This window comes from Oreochromis aureus, linkage group 15 (genome assembly GCF_013358895.1).
Source record: "Oreochromis aureus strain Israel breed Guangdong linkage group 15, ZZ_aureus, whole genome shotgun sequence".
NCBI classification, from domain to species: Eukaryota; Metazoa; Chordata; class Actinopteri; order Cichliformes; family Cichlidae; genus Oreochromis; species Oreochromis aureus.
The window spans coordinates 8,703,086-8,723,990 of record NC_052956.1 but is presented as its reverse complement, the minus strand read 5'-3'; the positions used below and the strand labels follow the sequence as shown (position 1 = coordinate 8,723,990).

The window sequence follows — 20,905 nt, the reverse complement described above, 5'->3', positions numbered from 1 at the left end:
TCAGTTCCCAGATGTTTACAGACTGTTGTTAAGAGAAGGGAGGATGCTACAGAATGGTAAACATGGTGGAAAACAAACCTTTGCCAACTTTCTTGGAACATGTTGTTGCCATAAAACTCAAAATAAGCAAGTATTTTTCTTAAAGTTTTATATTTTCTCAATTTAAACATTTGACTTGTTTTCTATGTTCTATTGTGAATAAAGTATAGACATTTTTGTCGAAATTTTATTCATATTGTCTTATTTTTAACTATATATGTCTGAATTACAAAGTAGTGTACAATATACCTAAATGCATCACAGTTGTTTGTTGGTCATTCTTCCATACCTTTGGCTACATATTTACTTTGTTTGCCTTCACAGAAAGCTTGGCAGTCCGCTTGGTTAACGATACTGATGAGTGCTCTGGAAGAGTGGAGGTTCGTCATGGCGCCCAGTTCCACACAGTATGTGACACGGACTGGACTCTAAGTAAAGCTGAAGTGGTGTGTGAGTCGCTGCAGTGTGGACGTGCCCTGAATGCTCATGGTGGTGCTTTTTTTGGCCGTGGCAGTGGGTCAGTGGTGGAGGCAAGCAATTCATGTTTCGACAGCGTGACATCTCTTCAGCAATGCTCAGTCAAAGGTTTTACAAGAGCAACCTGCGGGCATGAATATGATGCTGGTGTTCTCTGTGCAGGTAAACCCTTATTATTGTGTTCAAAATTCAAACATAATTTTTCACGAGATCACAAACAGTATAAAAGATTGTTTTTAGAGGAGCATTTTTACCATCACAATCTCGGAGTTTTGAAACTAGATGTGTGTGTGTGAGGGGGGGCGGGGGGGGGGGGGGGGTGTCTTTAAAAAGAATGCAGATTCACTTTTCAGACACAGGGCATTCGACAAAGGGCTGCAGGTTGGATTTGAACCTGAGCCGACTGCTCTCAACCAGTGAGCTAAACAGGCACCGTCGAATTCTGCATTATTTTGTCTTTTGTGTCTATTATTATTTTCCAGTGCTTACGAGTTTTATTTATGTTTTATTTATGTTTGTAGCTGTTAGTTACTTCTCCAATTTTGTTCCCTTTCATGTACAGTCCATCTTAGTCTCGTCTCTGTGTTCCTCCCTAGTTTTCCCTGTTTGTAGTCTGTCTCTTCTCCATTTGTTTCCTTTATTGTCACTGTGTGTAGTCTGTCTCTCTGTTTTCTGTACTTCCTGTTTTATTTTGTAGTCCCTCATCATGTGTGCTTTATGTTTTCTTAAGTTTCTGTCACTCTCTGTGTCCCCTTCCTCCTGTGTCAGTTCCCATGTATTTAGTCTATTCATGTTCTTTTTATTTAGTGATTTCCCTGCCTTTTTCTTGTGTCTTTTCCCCATGTTTCATCCTTTTGTGTGTCCTTGTGAGGTCATTCATGTCTCTGCTTGTTTACTTTTTATATGTGTCAATTTCTGTGTCTTTGTCTGTAATTATGCTTCCTGCTTTACTTTGGTAGCCTGTGTCTCTTGTGTGTCATGTTCAATGTTGTATCCCCTGTCTCGGTACTGCTGATTTGTCTCTGCTGTGTTCTCAGCTGTCTCCACTTTCCAAATCATTCTGTGTATATAGACTGAGTATTGTCTCAGTCTCCCATTGTTTGCTTATCGAATGTCATTCATCTTCTCTTCATGTCTTTGAACTAAGTGTTCCTCTTTTCTTGTATTTCTAGTGTTATTCACCAGTATAGGTTTCTGTTAGAATTTCTTACTTCCCTTTTATAGTCTTTGGATTATGTAAATTTCTCTCCCACCAAAATAAGTTGCTAGCCTTTTGGTTAACCTCACCTGCCTGTGAGTTTGAGTTTTGCCCATAGCAATTTCACCTCTTTGGGTCATAGGCAGCCAAAGAGCTGAAATGCCCCAAAATTTACTTATTGGGGGCCCAAAAGGGCAAAACTACCGTTGGCCATGTGTGGGCACACCCAAATTGGGCTTACAAATGATAAGTGTGGTATTGTCTTGCCCACATAGCTCCACAGTGCACCCACAGCTACCCACTGTAGGCCTGGATGGCCTTTTTGGTGGGATTTGCTAAGCAACACCCCCTCTATGTCTTTGTATGGTAAGGGTTTTTTAAACAAGTGAAATAATCAGACAATTTTGTTAATATATATTTTGGTTTTTCCCCTTTGGTGTCAAAACTATTGCTGCTCAGCTGACTTCTAAATATTTTTCTTCTGGAAAATCATATGTGGTGTCGTATGATAATGTCTAAGGCAGGACAGATGGTAGGACAGATGACAGATGGGGGACCCAGGGCCAAGGTCCCAGGGTCCCAGGTGCCAAAGAACTGCCCGGCACCTTGCAGAGCCTCAAAAACTCAATCTCAGTTTCTAAACAGTGAAGCCCTGAAGCTGACTAGCAGTCCTTCTTTGACTGTAGTGGCTCCCTCCCAATACTGCTTCCAGGTCTTCTCAGTCAGCGACTAGGGCTGATCGAGGCTCCAGTATCTCCACTGTCTCTCGTTGTAAGCCATGTCAACCAGTGTCTCTTTCTCTGGCCCATGTACCGCAGGTAGTAATGGCAGAGGCAGTGGAGGTGCCTGAAGGCATTACTGTGCAAAAGTCCTCTGCACCAAAGTGTCTAAAGGATTACAAATGTATTGCTTTAATGTTTAGAGTCATGAAATGATTTGAAAGACTTCTCCTGTGGTATAGAAAGACCTGCCTCTCATAGAACCTGGTCTCTTATCAGTTTGCCTACAGGGCAAACAGATTGGCACAGCCCTACTCACAGCAGTCTGGCACGTCAAGCAATCAAGATACTATATCAGAATGCTCTTCATAGATTACAGTACAGTTTCCTATTTTATTGTGTTAGTCATCTTCTGTGTGCATTATGTTCTGTTCTACTTCCTATGTGTCATTAGCTAGATTTAGTTCAGCTGGTTATTTACCTTTTTCTAATCATCCTCATTATCCAGTGTATTTAAGCCCTCAGTTTCCTTCAGTTCCTGGCCTTGTTATCGTGTGTTTTGTGGAGGTAAACACAGACGACACGAGAGCTCTCGATTAACACTCCTCGTTTATTACTCATCACCACACAACTGAACACTTTTCCCTCCTAAACCCAGCAACAACACTTCCTGAGAACTGGGTGTGAGTGGAGCCCTCCAGTGGTCCACCACACATGCCCCCCCACGAACACCCAGTAGGGTCATCCCCTAGTCCAGAACCCTTGCTTTAATCAAACGTCCAGAACGGCTGAACCGGGGAGGTGGAGAGCTGGCTGAGGAGAAACGAGCCTGAGGACCAGGCTGGCATGGGCGGTCAGGAAAAGCTGAAGATAGCTTGGGCCCCGCCAGGTGGGGGGCGTTCCCAGAGGATGAAGCAGAGTTGTCCAGTCCAGTGGAAGGCAGATGGCCACGGCGGGGGGCCTGAGCCAGCACCACCTGATCATCCAGAAGCACATGTGCCGGTTTAAGTCTGTCAATAGAAACAGCCTCCTGCCGACCCCCAAAGTCCAAAAGGAAATGCTTCCGGCCCGGTTGAATAACCCTAAAGGGGCCGTCATACAGAGGACGCAGCGGAGGCCTATGAGCGTCATGCCTGACGAAAAGAAACTGCGAAGAGTCCAACGACCTCGGAACAAAGGTGTCGGGCAGACAATGGTGCACTGGGCCAGGAACAGAAAACGAGTCTCTTGGGGGACGGAGAGACAGCACAGAGGGAGCAAAGCACGGGGGTGGGCTCTCAGGCAAGAATTCCCCGGGGACCCGGAGGGGCTGACCGAGGACAAGTTCAGCCGGGGAAACCCCGAGGTCTTCTTTAACCGCGCAGCGCAACCCCAGTAAAACCGATGGAAGGCGGTCAACCCAGTTGCCATCTGTGAGAGAAGCACGGAACGCGGCCTTAAGCGACCGGTGGAAACGCTTGCACATCTCGTTGGCCTGCGGGTGGTACACAGTGGTTCGGTGGACCTTGACCCCCAGGCCGTCAGCCATGGCAGACCAAAGCTCGGAAACGAACTGGGGGCCCCTGTCTGAGGTGATGTCGGCGGGGAGACCGAAACACGAAACCCACGTTGACAAAAATGCCCTGGCCACCGCTGCTGCTGTAGTGGACGCCAGAGGCGCTGCCTCGGGCCAACGGGTTGTGCGGTCCACTACAGTCAAAAGGTGCGTGAAAACTTGTGACTGCGGCAGAGGACCAACCAGATCCACATGCACATGATCAAAACGCCTCCCTGGAACGCGGAAGGATTCAAGGGGCGCCTGTGTGTGCCTATGGATCTTAGCGCGTTGGCATGGGATGCACGCCGCTGCCCAGTCTTTCACCGATTTACGAAGGCCTGGCCAAACGAACCTAGAGCTGACCAGCTTGACCGAGGCCCGGATGCCTGGATGAGAGAGGGCGTGTACGGAGTCGAAAACGCGACGACGCCACGAAAGGGGAACTACAGGACATGGACGGCCGGTGGAAACATCACAAAGCAGGCTAGGCCCGCCGTTCCACACGGGTCTGTACTCCAGTACAAGGCCCGTTTGCGCAGACTGAAGGGCAAGGACGTCCGGGTCGGCCCGTTGGTCAGCGGCCATAGTGTCAAAGTCTATGCCAACATAAATGGGAGAAACCAACACGCGGGACAGACAGTCAGCCATGCGGTTGGACTTACCAGCCACGTGCTGAATGTCAGTTGTGAACTCGGAAATGGCTGCCAACTGGTGTTGCTGGCGCCCGCTCCACGGGTCAGAGACCTTGGACATCGCAAATGTCAAGGGTTTATGATCAACGTACGCGGTAAAGCTCTGACCCTCGAGAAAAAAACGAAAATGCCGCGTCGCGAGGTGCAGGGCCAGCAACTCCCTGTCAAAAACGCTATATTTGCGCTCACTGTCCCTAAGCGTGCGATAGAAAAAAGCGAGCGGTTGCCAGACAACGGAGACCCGCTGTTCTAACACTGCGCCCACCGACACGTCCGACGCGTCGGTGGTCAACACAATCTCCGCCGACAGAAAACGGGTGGGCCAGCAGGGCGGCGTTTGCCAGCGCGGCCTTGGCCCCAGAAAATGCCTGGATGCGTCCAGGGAGCCAATCAATCGGGTCCTTAGCAGCTCTGGGAGAAAACGGTTGTAGAAATTGACCATCCCCAAGAACTCCTGCAGCGCTTTAACGGACGTGGGACGCGGAAAAGCCGAAACGGCCCGGACCTTGTCCGGCAACGGAACCACACCGTCAGCGGAAGAAATCCAGAACCGGCAACCTGAACTGGCACTTGGAAGGGTTGATGATCAGGCCATGTGCCACCAAGCGCTGGAAAACCTGACGCAGATGGGACGAGTGCTGACTCTCAGAACAGCTGGCCGCCAATATGTCGTCAATGTACACGAAGACGAAAGGCAGCCCACGCAAGACAGAGTCCATCAACCGCTGAAAAGTCTGGGCGGCGCCTTTCAGGTCGAACGGCATGCGCAAAAACTCAAACAGGCCGAAAGGGGTAATAACGGCAGTTTTGGGAACATCTTCGGCGCGCACGGGAACCTGGTGACACCCCTGCACCAAGTCAATTTTAGAAAAAATCGAGGTGCCGGCGAGGTGGGCGGAAAAATCCTGGATGTGGGGAATGGGGTAACGGTCGTTCTCCGTGACATTATTCAAACGGCGAAAATCCCCACACGGCCACCACCGACCGTCTGATTTGGGCACCATAGGCCCAGGCACTATTCGAGCGCTGTACAATGCCGAGGCGCTCCATAGCGGCAAACTCTTCCCGAGCGACGGAGAGTTTCGCGGGGTCGAGGCGGCGCGCGCGTGCGAACATCGGGGGACCGACCGTCGGAATATAATGTTCAACCCCGTGCTTCGTTGCCGTGTTCGAGAAATTAGGAACAGTCAGTGAAGGGAACTCCAAGAGCAAACACTGAAAAACATTCCCTGAATTCACTAAATTAGCCTGATTCAGGGGCTTGATGGCGCGAGTGAAACAGGGTATTGAAGAAAAGGACAGGGCATCGATTAAGCGTCTGTTAGCGACATCGACCAGCAGTCCGTGGGCACAAAGAAAATCGGCGCCCAAAATAGGTACAGAGCTAGGGGCAACAACAAAGGTCCATTGGAAATCCCAATCATGAAAACAAACAGTCATGAACCTTTCCCTGAACGTTGCGATGGGAGAGCCATTAGCCGCAATAAGCTGCGGTCCGCAGCCCGCTGCTAAACTGTTGGCGCCGGTCAGGGGAAGGAGGCTCTTCTGGGAGCCAGAGTCGACCAGGAAACTTCTCCCGGAGCGCGAGTCTTCTATGAAGAGCAGTTTTTCTTTGTCGCCAGCGGTCGCGGCCGCTACTGCGCGCTGGCGGGGCCCGTGTCCCAGGGTCGGAAAAGCGCAAGGCAGCAGGCAGTGGCGTGCTCCGGCGCCAAAACGCTGATGGTAGAAACAGAGGTCCCGTCCGCGGTGTCGCTGTGCCGCGATCTTTGCCGTCAGCGAAGGATCGGATACGTCGGGGCAGGTCGGCGGGGAAGTGGAAGGTGCCGCCGGTGAGGCTGGAACTAGGTTGTGATCGTGGAAAGTGCGGGTAGCCAAGAGAATGCGATCCGCTTCCTCAGCCAGGGAGCGATAATCCTTCGTGCCCAGAAGCGGAGAGTTGGCGAGGCTGGCTCTCACGGCCGCCGGCAGCTGTCAGAGGAAGATGTGGGTGAAGAGGAATCCCCCGTCGTCCGGTCCGAGAAAGGATAGCATGTGCTCCATCAGTTCGAGAGCCGTACCGCTACCCAGGCCTGAGAGGGAGAGGAGCTTCTCGGCTCGCTCTGCGTCGGAGAGGGCATAGCGCCGAAGAAGCAGCTTCGTAAGGGCAGCGTATTTCCCTCGGGTAGGTGGGTCCCGGAGGAGAGTCAACGCACGACGGGTGGCTAGTGGGTTGAGAGAGGCCACCACATGGTCATATTTCGTGTCGTCAGCCGAGATGCCACGAAGGGCGAATTGAGCCTCCACGTGCACGAACCACGACAGGGATCGTGAAGCCAAAAGTCCGGCAGCTCGAGCGCCACAGCAAACGCAGCTGCAGCCGGAGGCAGAGGGCTGGCGGCTGCTGATGCATCCAGAGCGGAGTCGGTGCCACCATCGGACTGCAGCATGTTCGAGTCAGGGGTCACCAATGTGGAGGTAAACACAGATGACACGAGAGCTTTCGATTAACACTCCTCGTTTATTACTCATCACCACACAAATGAATACTTTTCCCTCCAAAACACAGCAACAACACTTCCTGAGAACTGGGTGTGAGTGGAGCCCTCCAGTGGTCCACCACAGTTTCCCTGTTCAGTTCAGTCAGCCAGTCATTCTGTTTCAGTCAGTTTCTCATATCCTGTCCATCCAGTCTTTATAATAAACACCGTCCACATCCTCAATCTGCCTGGGAGTCCTGCATTTGGGTTCTCTCTTCACTTTATCCACATACCGACCACTTGCATACCCTGGACAGTACCCGTTCAACCTCATGCCCTCGGGCAGGAGGTAGAGGTGTTTAAAAAACAGGAAAGCCAGGTTGAGAAACAGCTTTTTTTCTCTGGGCCATCAGAACACTTAATGCTAAGCCACAGTAGATCATTGTACAATATGCTAACATAGCATGGTGTAATACTCAAAATTGTTTACACTCTATGTCTGCTGCTACCTACTGACAAGTGCAGAACTACTTTTCATGTGTATTTACAGTGTACTTTTATATTTGCTATTTGATTTTACTCCCTATTTTATTCTGTGAAATGAATGCAAGAGTGAAAGCATGTAAGAATGTATCCATCTTACTCTTCTGAAATGTAAGCTCTGCTCCACTTTCACTGTGTGATGCCTCAGTAAAGCAACAATAAAGGAATATTTATTGTTATCCTCACGAATGAATGTATTTGGCAATACAATGTATCTAGGGAGGAAGACATTTCATGAACAAACTTGTCGCAAAGGTGGCATTCTATACTACCAAGCTCAGATTTAGTGACCTCTTTAGTGAGAAAATAAGGATACTAATGTCTGAAAAAGGTAGACTGCATGGCTAGGTGCTTGACTTTATACACTTGTGAAAGTGGGACCAAATGAAACATCAAGATTCAATGATTAAGAGGTATGGCACAACAGTTTCTTCCATATAGCGTATATTTACACATTAAGATTGTTTTAGCCAAGTAATAAAAGCAGACAGCATTGTTAAACTATATTTTGGGAATCCTCTTTAGGTGTCAGCACTAGTGCTGCTCAGCTGATTTCTAAATAATTATTTTCTGGAAATTGACCTGAGCTTTGGCAACAAAATTTCCTGGTTACATTTGGTGAAAGACTGTGTTTTGGGTTAAAATACACCTGTTGCTGAAGTTAGCCACATGTTAAAGTTTCTTTGATAACTACATACGACCAGTCCAGTATGATGTATTGTCTAAAAAGGGGGACAAGCCATTCACCTCTTTTGGTTGCATTTCAGATAATGACGGACACTTGTCAGCATACAGCATGTTGAAAATATCCATAAAAATCTGTTAACACTGGATTTTAAAAAGAGTAAGAGATTGAAATATTCATTACTAATACTTTAACGTGTGCCCTCAGGTAAACCACCAATAAGGCTTGTGAATGGCGCTGACCGATGCTCTGGCCGAGTGGAGATTCTGCATGAAGCCGAGTGGGGAACAGTGTGTGATGATGGCTGGGACTTAAAAGATGCTGAGGTGGTGTGCAGAGCCATGGACTGTGGACCACCTCAGACAGCCAAATCCAGTGCCTTCTTTGGTAAAGGCCAAGGAAAGATCTGGCTTGATGATGTCAACTGTCTGGGTAATGAGACGTCCCTTGGGCACTGCAGGCATCCATCATTTGGAGAAAATAACTGTGGTCATGGTGAAGATGCAGGAGTGATTTGTTCAGGTAAAAACGATTGATGTTTCGTTTAATACAGTGTCTTTTTTTAACATTTAAATGTCATTTCAGATATTTTTTCTTTTTTGCCGATTAGAATTGCAGTTTTTGGTTATATTGCAGTTATTTCCACAACCAGTGTTGGGAAGGTTACTTTTAAAATGTATTCCACTACAGATTACAGAATACATGCCCCAGAATGTATTTTGTATCGTATTCCGTTCCGTTCCGTTACTCAATGAGAGTAACATATTACATATGAATACTTTGGATTACTTAATATATTATCATGCATTTTACAACTACATAAATGTATTATTGCTGTGTGATTTATTACTTTTACTGAAGGTTATTTGCCATACCAATACCAACTAGATTTTTAAATCTTAATATAAAATGAGTAACAGTAGGGTGGACAATAGGTAAGGCTGCACTTTTTGCAGCGATCTCATATAGAAAACTGTCACGGCTCGGGGCAGCAGCCGTGTGATGTGTGGAAGGAGGACTCAAATGCAGCACTTATTCAGATGTGAGGGTGGTTTATTAAGAATACTGAACATAAAGTGGGGATGGCAAAACAGAACTAAGGATGAACTAAACTGGGAGAAACTAAACCAAAGAGTAGCAAACCTGAACATGGAGGGAGGACAGCAGGGAGAACACGCAGGGGATTCACGGAGAAATGCAGAGTACGCAGGGTGACACAGAGGATGAACACAGACGACGCGACGAGGACCTGAGGGAAACACACACTATAAATACACAGAGGGACACTAACACCAGGGACCAACAGAGGGAGCACAAACCCAGAAACCCAGTATCTAAAATCCCAAAACACAAACCATCCCAAAACAGCCCACAAATAATAACAATAAATACACCAAACACAAAATTACTGAGTCATGGACTCAGGACCATGACAGTACCCCCGCCTCAAGGGCTGGCTCCCGACAGCCACAGAAAAACACCACCAGACCCGGGTGGGCGGTAGGGGGTCCAGGACGGAGGGACCGGACCAGGACCAAAATGGAGGCCCTAGAGGCCCAAACAAAACGTTCACAAAACACACAGGGGAGCAGAGTCCGAAACATAGTACAGGTGGCCGGCCTGGGGCCCGATAGCACAGAAGGCCAGGATGGGGCAGTTCAGGAGGCCGTCCTCGAAGAAGGCAGTGGCGGCAACAGAAGTCCGGAGGCCGGCCACGCGAAAGGCGGTGGCGGCCACAGAAGTCTGGAGGCCGGCCACGCGAAAGGCGGTGGCGGCCACAGAAGTCCGGAGGCCGGCCACGCGAAAGGCGGTGGCGGCCACAGAAGTCCGGAGGCCGGCCACGCGGAAGGCGGTGGCGGCCACAGAAGTCCGGAGGCCGGCCACGCGGAAGGCAGTGGCGGCGACAACCTCGTTCAGGAGGGCGTCCACGTCGGCGAAGATGACCAGCCAGCGGCCTAGAAAACGGCCAGTGAAGATGAGGTGCCAGACGTGGACCGGATGGCGGCGTGCCAGCAGCAGAACCAGGCAAGGATGAGGAGAAGGATGAGGCAGAAACTGCTGCTGAACCCAAACCAGACGGGGCTGGAGCTGAAGCAGAGGCCGGGCCAGGCGAAACTGAAGCTGATGCAGAGGCCGGGCCAGACGGGGCTGGAGCTGAAGCAGAGGCCGGGCCAGGCGAAGCTGGAGCTGATGCAGAGGCCGGGCCAGGCGAAGCAGAGGCTGGACCAGGCGAGGCAGGACCGGGCGGCAGCGTGGCAACCGTGGAAGCCAATGAAGCTGAAGCAAGCCCAGGCCTGGATAAAGCTGATGCTGCAGGCGTGGGTGAGGCTGATGCTGACGCTGCAGGCGTGGGTGAGGCTGATGCTGACGCTGCAGGCGTGGGTGAGGCTGAAGCTGCTGCAGAAGGCGAGGATGATGAAGCGGATGCAGACACGGAGGCTGGACCAGACGAGGATGCAGACACGGAGGCTGGACCAGGCGAGGATGCAGACACGGAGGCTGGACCAGGCGAGGATGCAGACACGGAGGCTGGACCAGGCGAGGATGCAGACATGGAGGCTGGACCAGGCGAGGAAGAAGACACGGAGGCTGGACCAGGCGAGGAAGAAGACACGGAGGCTGGACCAGGCGAGGATGAAGACACGGAGGCTGGACCAGGCGAGGATGAAGCTGATGCCGACGCTGGACCAGGCGGGGATGAAGCTGATGCCGACACTGGACCAGGCGGGGATGAAGCTGATGCCGACGCTGGACCGGGCGGGGATGAAGCTGATGCCGACGCTGGACCGGGCGTGGATGAAGCTGAAGCTGACGCTGGACCGGGCGAAGGCGAAGCTGAAGCCGAAGCTGGACCGGACGGGAATGTTGCTGCAGGCGGCGGCGTGGAAGCCGGAGGTGGTGGCGCTGCAGGCGACGGCGTGGGAGCCGCAGGTGGTGGCGATAGCTGGATGGGCTCCTCGGTCCCCCCAGCGAAAGCAGCAGGCTGAAGCGGTTCCTGAGACCCCTCAGCGGAAGCTGCTGATGATGGCGAAGGCTGGACGGGCTCCTCGGTCCCCCCAGCGAAAACAGGCTCAAAATCAGTAGGCATGGGCGCCCCTGGCACACAGAATACAAAACCAGCAGGCTCGTGGGCCTCTGGTACCCGCGAAACAAAACCAGTAGGCACGTGGGCCTCTGGCACACACAAGGAGGGCTGCAGCTGCACAGAGCACTGACCCTGCTCAGGCAGTGACAGCCGGGTGCAGTCCCTAGCTGGCGTCTTGGCCTCCAGGGGTCCAGAGTTAGCTGAGGGTTGTAACCCAGCCTCTGGGGAAGCCCTGGAGTGAGTAGCAGTCTCTAATGTAGCCAGCTTTCGAGGAACAGGTCCATTGTGACACAGTTTGTCTCCCTGCTCAGAAACAGTGGCGGAAAAACAGTCCTTTAAGGGGCGAGTGAAGATTGTGACTCAGCCCGCAACTGAGCTACTGACTGAGTCATGGACAGGAATATGGGTTGCAGTGATGTTAGTGGTGATGGTAGCTGAGTGTCTGACTGAAATGGTGGCTGAACAGGAAATAGTGCACTTGGGGAGGCTAATGGCGGTGCTACTGACTGAGGAGCTAACGGCTGAACACAAAACTGAGCTGGAGGGTGGCAATAAAGTCCAGGCTCGGAAGGAGCGGCAGAGACACAGTCTTTAGGTTTAGCAGACGGTGTATAGACACCCACTTGGGAAGGGTCCGTTACCACAAAGGTAGGTAATCTACACATACTGTCTCTCATCCCACTCTGAATAGCCCCAGAAAACAAAGTCCCGGAAACTGGGGAAGCCAAAGTATCCCGCTCACTCACCGCATCTGGCTGCACGAAAGTGAATGCAGACGGGGGATGAAGTCCGAGATCCATGAGAAGAAATTCCTGCTCCCACGGATATAGCCAGAAGCCATGGGAGACCGGTCACCAGACGCTGTAGCCGCCTCTCTATAGCACGCTGGGACTCGTCATCCTGGCTTTCCAGCCACAGGTCGATTAGCTCCTGTGTGGCATTGATGAGATTCTCCCGTAGCTCCCTAGACGGATTAAGTGCTGCTGGGTACATCTTGTGGTCGCGTCGTACTGGCACGGCTCGGGGCAGCAGCCGTGTGATGTGTGGAAGGAGGACTCAAATGCAGCACTTATTCAGATGTGAGGGTGGTTTATTAAGAATACTGAACATAAAGTGGGGATGGCAAAACAGAACTAAGGATGAACTAAACTGGGAGAAACTAAACCAAAGAGTAGCAAACCTGAACATGGAGGGAGGACAGCAGGGAGAACACGCAGGGGATTCACAGAGAAATGCAGAGTACGCAGGGTGACACAGAGGATGAACACAGACGACGCGACGAGGAACTGAGGGAAACACACACTATAAATACACAGAGGGACACTGGGAAATCACACACAGGTGGGAGACATAGCTGGACCTGATTAACCTGACGAGACAGGGGAACACTAACACCAGGGACCAACAGAGGGAGCACAAACCCAGAAACCCAGTATCTAAAATCCCAAAACACAAACCATCCCAAAACAGCCCACAAATAATAACAATAAATACACCAAACACAAAATCACTGAGTCATGGACTCAGGACCATGACAAAAACTATTCCGCACGAATATAAAACAGGTCTTAGGATCCGAACCGTAAAGGGTTCCGTGTCGGGCTCGTAGCTGAAAACTAGCTTTACTTTGTTATCTGGGTCAACTTTGTATATATATATTGTAACGATGGTTAAATGTTATTTTACAGTGACATGTTGGTTATCTCTGCACGCTGTCATTTCTTTAAGATACATGTTTGGTTGTGCTGCAGGAAAAAGGGAGTTAATGTGTGCAGGAAGGGGAGAGGGGTCCTTGTTGTTGTGTGTGACTGTGCGGGGCTGAAGTGAGTTGTTGCACGAGAGCACTCTCCCCGGAGTTAACGGCCCGTTTGCCTGTGCCACTGAATAAACAGACAAACTGAGACCAAAACGTCTGGTTCTTGAGAACGTTACACTGGTGTCAGAAGTGAAGAACGACCACCTAAACCGCCCGACACCCTGTTGCTGGCGACGCTGACCGTCACGAGACACGAGGATGTTGCCGGACAAGATTAAGAGGGAGACGGAGGAGAGGGAGGAGAGGGAGGTTCGTCCGTGCTCGCCTGCCCATAGAGTGAGGGAAACGGCGTTGCGGCTGTCTGCTGAGGCTGGATTTTCTCCAGGTTTGACTAGGCTCGGGACATTTTCGCACCGTGGCCGCAATTCCGGTGGGAGGGAGTCGACCTCGCTCGGCGCGCCGTCACATGATGTAAACAAACATGGCGGCGCCCAGCAAGCTGCCGCGAACATAAAAACGCCTAAGTTCAGCTGCAAGACGCCATGGGAAGTGTGTATTGCACAGTTTGAGCTGTTAGCTGTTGCAGCTGGCTGGTCTGAGGAACATAAAGCTCTCCAATTGGCTTTGTGCCTGTGTGAGGATGCAGCTGCATGCCTGCTGCTGCTGACCGAGGAGCAAAGGGGAGATTATAATGCTCTGGTTGGGGCACTTCAGAGACGTTTCGGGCAGTATAACCAACCGGTGCTGCTGAGGTCGGAGTTCCACAACAGACGCAGATTGCCAGGAGAGCCCCTTCGCATTTTGGCCCATGAAGTCGAGTGTCTTTGCCGGAGGGCGTATGACAGCATGCCACCATCAGTGCAGGCGGAGTTAGCTCGGGACCAGTTCCTGCAGGCCCTGAGCCCTAAAGAGCTCCGTATGCAGACTCAGCTTGCTCGACCAGCCACGCTCAGTGCGGCCCTGGAGCTAGCATTGGAGAGGGAGATGCTTGCAGGATCCTCTGGGGGCGCTGATGACACGCATGTGGTGAGGGCTATGTCAGCATCCGCAGAGCAGATGGAGATGCCAGTGGGCCCGTGCAGTTTGGTTCAGACGGCTTCTCTGCAGTCGCCTTCCCCTCGGGCTGGCCCACGCCGCCGACCACAGGGCTGCTGGGGATGTGGACAAGTCGGACACCTCATCAGGCAGTGCCCCAAGCTTGCAGCGGTTCAGGGAAACGCCCACGGGCCCGTGTAGGTGGGAGTACATGGGCCAGGGAGAACGACATCCCCACACCACCGCCATTTCCACCCAGTGCGGTCATCGCTGTGGGCTGGACCCAGGTTGGCGACTTTTGCCATGTTCCAGTGATGATTGCGGGGGTGTCCTGTACGGCCCTTCTGGACATGGGGTCCAATGCAATGCTGGTCCGACCCGATGTCGTCCCAACCGGAGCTGCTGTGCAACCGACTAACGTGCAACTTAAGACTGTGACCAGGGATCTCGCCCCAATTAGAGGGAGGGGAGTGTTCCAGTTTAAGGTGGGGGACCTCGGTGTGCCTTATGCTGCCTGGGTGGCTGACGTGCAGGATGCCTGCATCCTTGGGCTGGATTTTTTGCGAGCCATTGGTGGTGTACTGGACTTGGGCAAAGGCTTCCTCATACTCCCTGATGGGAAGAAGGTGCAACTTATTCCTCCCCCGGTCTGCCCAGCATCTGCCGCAGCATCCACCTCCACCTCGGAGACCCCCGCAGACCTGCCAGCAGAACAGCAAGCGGGGGAGGAGGAGAGGCTCTCAGCAGTGAGGAGCATCTGGTCAAAGAACTGTGAGGGGCTGACTCCACAGCAGCAAGAGAGTCTATGGCAGGTACTAAGAGAGTTTAGTGACATTTTTGCCCTGAAAGAAAGTGATGTTGGCTTGACACACTTGGTAGAGCACATCATTGAGACCGGGGATGCCCAGCCTATTAAAGTGCGCCCCCGCCGCCTGCCCCTGGCTCATCAGGAGGCTGCTGACAGAGAGTTGTGTGAAATGATGAAGGCGGGCATCATAGAGCCATCTGATAGCCCGTGGGCCTCCGCTGTGGTGATGGTGCCTAAGAAAAACAGCCCAAGGATGCGTTTCTGTGTGGACTACAGACCACTCAACAAAGTGACAAAAAAGGACTCTTACCCCCTTCCCAGGATTGACGAGTCTCTCAATTTAGTAGCCGGATCCTCCTGGTTCTCCACCCTTGACCTGCGGAGTGGCTACTGGCAGGTGCCACTGTCCCCTGAGTCCAGACCGAAGACAGCCTTCTGCACCAACAGGGGACTATGGCAGTTCCTGCTACCTTTGAGAGGCTGATGGACAGTGTGCTGGCTGGTGTCCCACGGCAACGGTGTCTGGTCTACCTGGATGACCTTCTAGTACACGGGAGCTCCTTTGATGCTGCCCTGGATGCCCTGAGACAAGTGTTGGGGAGGGTGGCGGCTGCAGGCCTGAAACTGCACCCCGACAAGTGCCACTTCAAGAGGAGGGAGGTGGAGTTTCTGGGCCACAAGCTGGGTCAGGAGGGCATCGGCACTTTGGAGGAGAAAATTCACGCCATTACTGAGTGGCCCACACCAGCAGACCAGAAACAGCTCAAAAGCTTCCTAGGACTGGCGTCTTATTACAGGAGGTTTGTGAAGGGCTTTTCCTCTATAGCTGCACCACTCTTCCGCCTGCTGCAGAAGGACCGTGACTTCATCTGGACCCAGGACTGTCAGCAGGCATTCAACACCCTCCGCAGATCGCTGACAGAGTCCCCAGTCCTCGCCCCCCCTGACCCCACCCTACCTTTTGTCCTGGACACTGACACAAGCAATGTGGGGCTGGGAGCTGTGTTGTCGCATGTTGGGCCGGAAGGTGAGAAGGTGGTGGCGTACTTCAGCCGGGTCCTGAACAGGAGTGAGCGGCGCTACTGTGTCACACGACGAGAGCTGCTGGTCGTGGTGGCAGGGGTAAGACACTTTAAGTACTACCTGTGTGGCACATCATTTGTTATCAGAACTGATCATGCTGCCCTCCAGTGGCTGATGTCTTTCAGGGAGCCAGAGGGACAGGTGGCTCGCTGGCTGGAAGAGCTCCAAGCCTTCAATTTCACTGTGGAGCACAGAGCGGGGACGCACCATTCTAACGCAGACGCCCTCTCTCGCCGCCCATGTACTGCAGCTGGCTGCCGTTACTGTGAGAAGCGAGAGGAGACAGAGCGGGAACTCACAACAGTGGATGGAGCAGCACAGCTCACCTGCAGGGCTCTTCTGGTGGTGGATGCAGTGGAGTGGAGGGCATGGCAGGAACAAGAGACTGACCTGCTGCCAGTCCTGCAGTGGCTGGAGAACGAGGAGCGACCCCTTTGGGATGAGGTCACTGGGTTTTCCATCTGTACCAGGGGGCTGTGGCCCAAGTTTACAGCTCTCAGGCTGAAGGAGGGGGTGTTGGAACGTGCCTGGAAGGATCCTGCCACAGGGGAGGAGAGGTGGCAGGTTGTGGTGCCAAGGTCGCTGAGGTCAGCTGTGCTGGAAGCCTGCCATGGGAGCACTGGCTCCGGCCACTTTGGGGTCTCCAAGACCCTCCGCCACCTCCGCCAGGGCTACTACTGGGGTCAGCAGCGGAGGGATGTGGAAGACTTTTGCCGCAGCTGTGATGCATGTTCCTCACACAAAGGGCCACAGGACCAGTCCCGGGCTCAGCTTCAGCAGCAACCAGCAGGAGCTCCAATGGAGCGAGTAGCTGTGGACGTCATGGGCCCATTTCCTCGTACAGACAGAGGAAGCCGCTATGTCCTTGTGGCCATGGACTATTTCACCAAGTGGCCGGAAGCATATGCCATCCCAGATCAGGAGGCTGAGACTGTCGCTGATGCATTAGTGGAGGGGATGTTCAGCCGCTTTGGAACAGCAGAGACCCTCCACAGTGACCAGGGGCGAACTTTGAGTCCAAGGTATTTGCTGCCATGTGTGAACGCCTTGGGATTAAGAAGACCCGCACCACCCAACTTCACCCCAAAGCAATGGACTGGTGGAAAGGTTTAACAGGACGCTGGCCCAGCAGCTAGCCATCCTTACCTCAGAACACCAACGGGACTGGGACTACCATCTTCCCCTTATCCTCATGGCCTACAGGTCGGCAGTGCAAGACTCGACCCAATGTACGCCTGCCCTGCTCATGTTAGGGAGAGAGCTGAGAACTCCTGCAGAGTTGGCTTTTGGGAAGCCCCGGACACGCCAGAGGCACCACCAGGCCGGGACTACGCAAGGAGGCTGCAGGACCGGCTGGAATCTGCACATTCCTACGCCTGGGAGCAGCTGGCGAAGGCAGGCCTGCGCCAAAAGAGGAATTATGACATCACCACTAAGGGAGGCACTTCCGTGCTGGGGAGCTGGTGTGGGTCTACAGCCGAAGAGAAAGAAAGGACGGTGTCCTAAACTGGGTAGCAGCTGGGTGGGGCCCTGCAGCGCCCTGGAGCGAGTGGGGAAGTTGTTTACAGGGTGCAGTTGCCTCCTAGAGGGAGGAAAGTGGCGCTGCACAGAGACCGGATGGCCCCTATAGAGGGCAGTCCTCCCACCTTCCCTGAGGGACGTGTACAGAGCTCCCATGACCCTGCACAGAGGGACCTCCGGCCGGAGCTGCATTCCCCTCCTCGGACTCTTCACCTCAAAGCCCTGAAGCTCCGTGTACACCCCAGGGGCTCAGGAGGTCAGGAGGAACGAGGCTACCACCCCACCTCAGAGACTGTGTTGTTCCCTCGGGGACGAGGAACTTATTGCTGGAGGGGCAGTGTAATGATGGTTAAATGTTATTTTACAGTGACATGTTGGTTATCTCTGCACGCTGTTATTTCTTTAAGATACATGTTTGGTTGTGCTGCAGGAAAAAGGGAGTTAATGTGTGCAGGAAGCGAAGGGGGGTCCTTGTTGTTGTGTGTGACTGTGCGGGGCTGAAGTGAGTTGTTGCACGAGAGCACTCTCCCCGGAGTTAACGGCCCGTTTGCCTGTGCCACTGAATAAACGGACAAACTGAGACCAAAACGTCTGGTTCTTGAGAACGTTACAATATTATATATTTACATGCTTCCATCTCCCGTTTCTGGTCGGTGACATCTCTTACTTTTCGACTCTTTTTCTCCCTCCCTGGCGCTCACAGACACATAACGGGTATGGCAGTCCATTCTCCCTGCAGCACGGACTACACTGCCCATGAGGCTAAATTCTTTAGGGCTATGCCTGTAATACTCTGCCTACTGCCTTCATATTAAATCATTTTGTGAATAATTTTGAAAATATTTCTTCACGTCATGATGCGCAAGTAGAGGTGACATGGGCGCGAGATTGAGACACAGACATGAGAGCCTCTTAATGCGTGTTTTGTTTGGGTTTCCACGAGCGTGGACACCAAAAATATAGGGTTCATAGCCTTATGAAACAGGAAAATACCGTGTAATCCATTCATTTCAACAAAGTAACTGTATTCTGAATACCACCTTTTAAAATGGTTACTGTAACGGAATACAGTTACTCATATTTTGTATTTTAAATACGTAACGGTGGTACATGTATTCCGTTACTCCCCAACACTTTCCACAACACCAGTGAGAATATCCAAAATACTGAGTAGGTATGACAAACCTTCCAAAACAGAAGCATAAATAACAGAAAGTAGTAGAAGTTTCATGAAGAGCCAGGATGAATAATCTAAAGTAAATGCACATGACTTGAAAGAAGGCATAGCAACTTGACGAAAGACATTTAGATGGCCAACCAGGGGAGGAAGCTAATGTTTAAAGGATGGGCAGACCGGAAATTTGAGCAGGACTTGATTACTTAGGATGCCTAATGTGCCCAGAAACTCTAGACATGGTGGACAAATTGAGTTCTTATCTGAAAGGGGAAAGTTTGAGATGGCTTAGGATGAGTGTAAAGCCTAAATTTGGCTAGTGGAGAATCAGTAAGCAGATAACTGCCAGTCGCGGAGGCTAATAAAAAGGTTGAGCGTTTTATTTTTATGAGTATTATTACTATTATTATTACTATATAAAATTCCCAGGGTGTGGCCAATTAAACAATGATATGAGCACGGGCTGAAGCTGCATTATACAGAGGTTCTGGGAACCCAGACCTATTCGAAATTGAACATGGCTTACTGCCGAACCTAAGGCTGGACTAAAGAGAGGAAACACTGAAATGCTGACGTGAAAACTGCCGGATGGTTGCAGCCGGGCGTAATGCAATGTGAGATCAGCAAATTCTGTTTTCTTACAAGCCTTTCGAGGATGGCGGTGAAGACAGGATCGTAGACTATGCCACGAATGACTGAAATGATTGAGAGCAACTAATAGCATGGACGTGACAAAGACATGGACACGATTGCACGAAGGAGACTGCAAAGGAGAAGTGCAGTGAGATTTAAAGTACGTGGCATGAATGCCGTTTGGCCTATAGAAGGCCGGGAGAAAGTGATGGGACTACACCAGTGATGTCACAAACAGCTTGACAACATGGAAAAGTGGGAGTGATGTCAAGCTTAGATTTAGCCAGAACCCTATGTCATCCAAAAATGGAATAACATTCCTATCACAAAAGTTTAGGAACTGTTATCTTCAGTTCCCAGATGTTTACAGACTGTTGTTAAGAGAAGACAGGATGCTACAGAATGGTAAACATGGTGGAAAACAAACCTTTGCCAACTTTCTTGGAACATGTTGTTGCCATAAAACTCAAAATAAGCAAATATTTTTCTTACAGTTTTATATTTTCTCAATTTAAACATTTGACTTGTTTTCTACGTTCTATTGTGAAAAAGTATGGAAATTTCTGTTGAAATGTTCTTCATATTTTCTTATTTTTAAATATTATCGTCTGGATTACAAAATAGTGAACAATATACCTAAATGCATCACAGTTGTTTGTTGGTCATTCTTCCATACCTTTGGCTACATATGCTGTTTATTTTGCCTTCACAGAAAGCTTGGCAGTGCGCTTGGTTAACGGTACTGATGAGTGCTCTGGAAGAGTGGAGGTTCGTCATGGCGCCCAGTGGCACACAGTGTGTGACACGGACTGGACTCTAAGTAAAGCTGGAGTGGTGTGTGAGTCGCTACAGTGTGGACGTGTCGAGAAAGCTCATGGTGGTGCATTTTTGGCCGTGGCAGTGGGTCAGTGGTGGAGGCAAGCAATTCATGTTTCGACAATGTGACATCTCTTCAGCAATGCTCAGTCAAAGGTTTTACAAGAGCAACCTGCGGGCATGAATATGATGCTGGTGTTCTCTGTGCAGGTAAAACCTTATTATTGTGTAATTGGTAACTGGTAAACTACATGCTTATTGATTAATAATTACAAGTTGTTAGACACTGAGCATACTTTGAAACAGATAATGACTGAGATTTACAAAATGCACTTAATTATTTTTCTATTTTTCCCAAGAGGTCACCAGAGCAGATGAATCTGTATTTTTGATTTGATACTGACTATAAAAAGATACTCTTTCTGATTTAACCCTCCCATTTAATCTGGCTTCAAATGGGCACTGAGATTACACTCGCCTTCTCTCATTGTCATGGTTCCTTTTTTTTTACTTATTGTGGGGTTTTTTGTGGGTTTACGATTCATTTCTGGGTTTACTATGTGATTGATTTCTTTCTACATTTTTTAGTCTTTTGTGTCTATTGGTATTTCCCAGTGCATCCAAGTTTAGTTTTTCATATTTGTAGTT

The 20,905-nt window shown here is 50.9% G+C and overlaps 2 protein-coding genes across 2 annotated transcripts in view; both read left to right on the top strand.

The window, feature by feature from the left end:
• Window positions 1–466: 466 nt before the first annotated feature.
• LOC120433200 (scavenger receptor cysteine-rich type 1 protein M130-like) lies at window positions 467–20,323 on the top strand (the record flags this gene model as incomplete). Its single annotated transcript, XM_039599077.1, has 3 exons — window positions 467–678; window positions 8,554–8,868; window positions 20,154–20,323. Coding segments are annotated over exons 2-3 (351 nt in total), but the record flags the coding sequence as incomplete, so codon positions are not given.
• Window positions 20,324–20,328: 5 nt separating this feature from the next.
• The window catches only part of LOC120433199 (deleted in malignant brain tumors 1 protein-like), a gene marked incomplete at its 5' end in the record, with an annotated part of 53,164 nt that continues 52,587 nt past the window's right edge, over window positions 20,329–20,905 (top strand). The window contains one exon of the mRNA XM_039599076.1: window positions 20,329–20,467. Coding sequence (XP_039455010.1) covers window positions 20,329–20,467 — 139 coding nt within the window. The remainder of the gene's footprint in view (window positions 20,468–20,905) is intronic.